The sequence below is a fragment of the Danio rerio genome, chromosome 5 (assembly GCF_052040795.2).
Source record: "Danio rerio strain M-AB ecotype USA chromosome 5, GRCz13ab, whole genome shotgun sequence".
In the NCBI taxonomy this organism is placed as follows: Eukaryota; Metazoa; Chordata; class Actinopteri; order Cypriniformes; family Danionidae; genus Danio; species Danio rerio.
Window position 1 is genome coordinate 71597510 of NC_141025.1, and position 6389 is coordinate 71603898.

Here is a 6389-nt window from a genome sequence, read left to right on the forward strand (position 1 = left end):
ACCAAAGTCTCTTTAAGGCAAGTCATTCAACTCGCCGGCCATTTTTGAAATGCCTCTGGGGCAATTAAATTAGTCAGCAATAGGCCACTGTCTAAGCTGGTGTATTTGCATACAGCGTTCTGATTGGCTGACGCTTCCGTCGGCGCTTGAAAAGTTGAGCTAGTCTGAACAACGAGCAACGCCTCTGAAGCGGCACCGACCATCCACAATAGAGTTCGGCAACGCCTGACATTACCCATTCAAATTGAATGGAAAGCGTTGAAGCTGACTCCTCGTGCGAATGGGGCTTTACTCCTTAATTAACTTCATGGCTCGCTAACTGTTTTTAACTATTTAGCACTGAATATACTATACAGTGGTTCTCATTTATCGTGTGAGTTATTTTCTAAAAACTACCCGCAATAGGCGAAATCCGTGAAGTAATACGCTTTATTTTTTACGATTATTATAGATGTTTTAAGGCTGTAAAATGTCTTCTTTTTACTCCCGAGGCATTGTGAGATAGTGTAATGTCCACTGGATGCGCATTTCAAAATTTCGCTTGAAGTTGTACTTCGGCCAGGTAATTCTCACATACCGTTTTTCGAATACTATGAATTCGGACACACTTCTTGGCTCACTTACGGTTTTTAACTATATTGTACTATATAATAGGGAAGTATACGATTTCAGACACAGCCCTCATTATTAAACTTGCACGTGTTAAGGTATAGTCTGCATCATGCTCATGGTTGATTGACTTGTCTTGCAGGTTCGATGAGCGAGGACCCGATGTTTCCTAAAACTCAGTGGCCCACCCCTGACCTCTGTCCCACATGCCACGAGGAGCAGGAAGGCCTTCATGTCTGGAACGAACAGATGGTGCTCGCTTTCCTCAAGCAACACTACAGTGCTTCAAACATCTCTCCGAAATACTCCAGCAGCCAATCAGAGCCAGGCCCACCGGCGCCCGACAAACCCAAAGCCATAACCAAACCCAACAGCAAAATCCACATCAACCAGAACCTCAAGTCTCCCGAGATCCTTCCCAAGCATCAAAAAAGGACTGACAGTGGTGGTGAGGTAGAGAAGCACAGCGGCGTCCAGATCGAGGCCAGGCCAGGGATGACGTTCTTAGGTTTGGGATTCTCCAGCGTGGACATGAGCCTCTGCGTGCTGCTTTACGCTCTGTCCTGCGTTTTCCTCATGTTCATGTTCTTCTTCTTTCGCTTTCGCTCAAAGAGATGGAAATCCAAAAACTACCGGCCGTATGTATAGCGGAGATGGGGCGCTGTGAGGAGAAAAAGGTGAATGTAATATGAAAATCCCTGCCAAGTGTTAAAGGAGACTTTTAATTTATTTGATTTACTTTTTATTCGTTCCGTTGTTGATGTTGTGAAGTATTTTGTAATGAAGAACTTGACTGATGAAAGTTTGGTTTAGTTGGTGAACGAGCACCTTTTTGCGAGTATTGCTCTGCTCTAAACCAAATGAGGGGATGATTTAACAGGAGAAACTATTTTATTACGGTGAAATGAACAACTTGGGTCAAAGTCTATTTTTTATGGAATACGCTACATTATTTATAGAGATTTTTATTGAAATAATATATCCTAAGTTTCTCACAGGGTATATTATGAAAGTCACTCTGTCCCCATATTTCTGTTTGATGGTCCAAGAAAACAATTGGGAATTTGATTTACTTTGTCGCTCAAGGTCGCTCGCTGAGAAGCCAGTGACACGAAACACACTGCCTGTCAATGACCAGAGGTGGAAGCAAAAACCCTGTGTTTTGTGAATTTAAAGGCTGCTTTTTCAAAAAAAAAAGAGCCACATATTTATAGACTTCATTAAAATTCTGATTTACTCTGGATTTACATGAGTACAGTTATGGAAACTACTAATGACATTTCTTCTGAATTTAAAACAGAAATGTTGACATTTAGCAGAGGTGGGGGTAAGTCACAAGCAAGTCTCGAGTCAACCTTTAAGCCTCAAGCAAGTCAAGTCAATTTTTGTCAGACTCAAGTAAAGTCACCGCTTATTTCAGGTCAAGTGAAGTCGTAGCTTGGTCTAGCAAGTCACTTTCAAGTCAATCAAATTTTTGTAGATTTTCGAACTTTTGCTATTTTGTATATACAAATAGTATAAACTTTGATTAGCCAAGATGTAAGCTGAAAACAGCTGAACTAACTTCATAACTTACTATCTTTGGTGTGATTTAAATTGTCAAATGAACTTAAAAGTTGTGGTAATTGAGTCACTCACTTTTGAGTTGCATGCTTTGCATGTTGCTTTTCTTTTTGGCGTCGTCTTGCTTGTAATCTTTAAACCCGAAATTCATCTTTGGAGGAGCGCCTTCCATTTCTCGTTACTGTATACTCTTCATGACCTGATTGGTTTAGTTCAGCAAATTCAACTTTGTGTTTCCAGTAAATACTTATCCACAAAATACTTAAAGTTACTTACCTTTTAACTTACCTTGCACTCCCTTTGACATGGACAAAAAACAATATGTAGAGTTATCCACTTACTTAAATCATCAACGCGAGTCAGGAATTGCTTTATTCGGAAAAGTACAGAGAACCTATCTTTCAGAGCAATCTGAGAACCGATAAGCTAATAAGACTGCGCTTGCGTTTGTTATAACTTTCAGACTTTTTTAAAACAAACAGTTTGTATTTAACTAAAACAAGTTATTTCGAGTCATTCAACTCAAGTCCAAGTCAAGTCATGACAGTCAACTCCAAGCAAGTCGAGTCTTTTTTAGATATTTGTCAAGCAAGTCTCAAGTCCTAAATTTTGCAACTTCAGTCTGACTTGAGTCAAGTCATGTGACTGGAGTCCCCCTCCTCTGACATTTAGAGGATTTTTGTGAGTAATTACAGACTGAGGAAGGCATTGTGCTGAAACGTTTGTCTTTTAATCACCCGAAGAATGTAAGAAGAAAAAATAAAAACAGTACGAAGCAATTACTTGATGAGTGCGAATCATTACCTTTTTGAGTAATCGTCCAAAAGGCTAAAGGCTGATTTATACTTCTGCATCGCGTATGGTAGCGAAAACTCTGTGATTGGTTGGCTTGGTAGCAGTGATGAGCATGGGTGGTGCTGAGAGCCGTGAGCCCGATGGAGCAAGTGTTTAACTGCTGAATCCTGTGAAGGAGCTTTAGTTGTTTTATGTTTACCTTTTGATTAAAGTTCGCAGGTTCCAGTCTCCGAATGAGCGAGCTTTAACTACTTGTATATTGAGGTAGCATTCAGAAAAAACAAAACACCCTCGAAGTAACTCAACACAGAGGAACGTAACCTATCAGCATGCAGAAGTACAAATGCACGGCTACGCGCAAGGCTTACGATGTAGGGTCATGGCGATCACTTGATGCAGAAGTATAAATCGGCCTTTTGCCTTTTGGTTGATTACTCACAAAAATCAGCCTTGAGACATGTCTATATTCATTTTTAGAGAACACAGTACAAGTAAAATAAATTAATAAAGCAATATTTGCTGGAATAACCATGATTTTCAATAGCAAAAAAATATTCTTTAAATGGCAGAATCTCTGTTTGAAATTGAGAAGAAATGTTATTAGACTATTAAAAGAAACACATAGTAACATTTTATTTAAAGCCATACCGAATATACCCAGTAAAACAGAATTTTCAGGTGATCTCCTATCTTATTGGCTTCATAAGTAGGCCCACACGGAATCTGCACGGTCAGAATTCTGCAGATTTTCCGCATATTTCTGCAGATTTTTAGCCTATCATTAATTCTGTTTATCTACTTGAGTAAATATGTGTGTGAATCTATATTTATTTAGTTTTTAAATAATTACAGTAATATTATTGACTAATATGAAAATGTTCATCTGATTTATGTACAATGCAGTTTGTACAGTAATATTTTCTGTCTTTCAGTAGATATATGAGAGACTTGCTTTGTTTACTAAATAAAATGAATTCAATTGGATTTGCATTTTAAACATTAAATAAAAGTTAAAAATATATAATTTTTTATTTCACATATTTAGATTTTAGTTATGATACTCCCAAAATAATTCCGCAGATTTTTTTGAAAATTCTCTGCAGAAATGGCAAAAAACGTCCACCGATTCCGTCTGTCCCTACTTATAAGTGACATTATTCCTAGAGTTGATTTAAAAATCTTATTGTAAATTTCCTCACCAGGGGATTTATGATAACTACATTAATGCATTTCAAAAGTCATCAAATTATGTGTCAAATTTGGTGCTAAATTATATTGTTCACAATATTTTCAGTTTATTTTTTTGTACAAGTGATTGTAAAGATCAATGCGTTCTAATATAAATCTCCAAACACACACCATCTATGTTGAACCTTATAAGCAGCGATTAATTTAATGTACTCCGAGGATTTCCTGATTACAGGCTGTTCAGTGTTCAATGTATATCACTACTGCGGTTTTTAATTCAAAGTTTACAAGCCTGTTGACATTGTGAACTGTTTTAAAATGCCATTATTAAACAAAGTTTGCTTTGTGGACTGATTTGAAGTAACGTGTTCACCTTGTGATATTTCACTATTTAATGGAGCATTGTTGTGGAGGATAAATATTCCTTAATAAAATATGGCTTATGTGTTGTGATGGTAGATGCACATAATGGTGGCCTTTTAAGCTGCTCCAAATGAACGGCTATAAATTACGTTGCTTGTTCATTATTATTATTATTATTATTTCCAGTGCTTTAAGAATGATATTTTTATGTAAAGACTATTTTTGGGGGCAGTTGTTCTGTATATATGTAGTTTGTCCTAACAGAGGAGCCGTTGCATTTTGTATAAAGAACGCTGTAAGTTGTCTTTCAAATAAAAATGTATGATTATAATTTTTTTTTATTTCATAAGAGTGTCTATTAAAGGGTTAGTTCAACTGAAAATACTAATTTCCTCACTCTCAAGCTGAAAACCTGCAACCGTTGACTTCCATATAAGGAAAAACAAAAGGATCAATGGTTACGTTTCTTCGAAATATCATCATCTGTGTTCAACAAAAGAAAGAAACTCATTTGGAACAAGTAAAGGGTGAGTAAATATTATTTATTTTTGAGTGAACTGCTTTAAAGCATTGATGTTTTATAATGCACCACAATACTGTGCTGTTACATGTACAACAGTTTTCTGAGCAGCCTTCTTAAACGACCATTTATCAGGAGAACAGTTGGACGTACCGTACTGAGAACACAGTGTAACTGCGACTTAAAGTCTGAGCACATTGAGAGGTCATTTAAGTTTTTCGATTGCTGCAACGTCCATGTCTGTCCTCTAGTAGGCAGTGTGGAGTCTCTCCCCACCAGCTCAGACTGCAGTCTGTTCTCCTCAGGGACATCATACATGTGACCATACTAACGCTGTCTATTACTAGAGCTCCAGCTGTCAACTTAACAGATGTCTGCACAGGCACTCTTGTTTGCGAATGTAGAATAACTTGCTGTGTTCGTTTCTTCAGAACATTCTCCTAAATGGTGCGGGAAACAAAGTTTGAGGGGAGTTTCTGGAGATGAAAGTGTCACGTTTTGCTGCTTTTTTTAGTGTTAGAGACCAGACAGACGGCAGGAATCAAGTTATGCAGCAGTCACCGGGCGTGTGTCTGCCACGCTTTATTGATTTATTCTAATTTATTTGCTGTTGATATTAGACGAGTGGAACACGGCAGTTTATCTCTAATAGCGCTGACTCACGCTGTAGCCCATCGGCGTCTCAGCATTAAAACTCGGAGACTGAAGCACAGCGCCTTCTTCCCCACTTTGCTGAGAGACGCTGCTTTACTGCCCCACTGCTCTGTACTCAACTCTTCCTCGCACACTACAGTCTTTCAGCCGTCCGTCTGATACGTGCCGCCTTAAAACGCTCTGGGTTTGATGTACTGATCTGAAATTCAGGGCAGCTTTGAGACTGAGTCTCCCTCCTTTCTTTTTCTTATCGGTTGAGTATCTGTCTGATGCCGTGTTGGCACATCTGATTGGGTATGCAGACTCTGTACTGAGCATGCCAGCCTGTGACAGGGACTGCAATGCAGAGCTGCTCTCCTGGCACACACCATTTGTCTGCCCTTAATGTAAATAATCCTGAGCACGGAGCTGATCGTGGCAGAGACGGCTTCTGATGGATTATGTGTCTGCACGCATTGGGGTTGGTGCATGCAGGGTGAACGCTCCCGTTCTTGTCTTTTCTTCGTGCGGTGTGACGCTCAAATAAAAGTGAGCCATTGCTCTTTCTCTCTCTCTCTCTCTCTCTCTCTCTCTTTCTTTCTGTCTTGCCTGTCTTTTGTCTCCATCGCACATGAACACGTTTACTCTCTGCAGGGCAGTTATCCGCATCAGGCTCTCTCTCTTTCTCTTTCTCTCTTGCTCGATTTCTCTCTCTCGC

General features: G+C 39.0%; 1 protein-coding gene across 1 annotated transcript in view; it reads left to right on the forward strand.

Annotated features, from left to right (window-relative positions):
* qsox2 (quiescin Q6 sulfhydryl oxidase 2) overlaps nt 1-2698 on the forward strand; it is a 39630-nt gene extending 36932 nt beyond the window's left edge. Inside the window, exon 12 of the mRNA XM_087254530.1 lies at nt 752-2698. Within this exon, the coding sequence (XP_087110656.1) occupies nt 752-1257 (506 nt within the window). The 3' untranslated portion in view covers nt 1258-2698. The remainder of the gene's footprint in view (nt 1-751) is intronic.
* The last annotated feature ends 3691 nt before the right edge of the window (nt 2699-6389 follow it).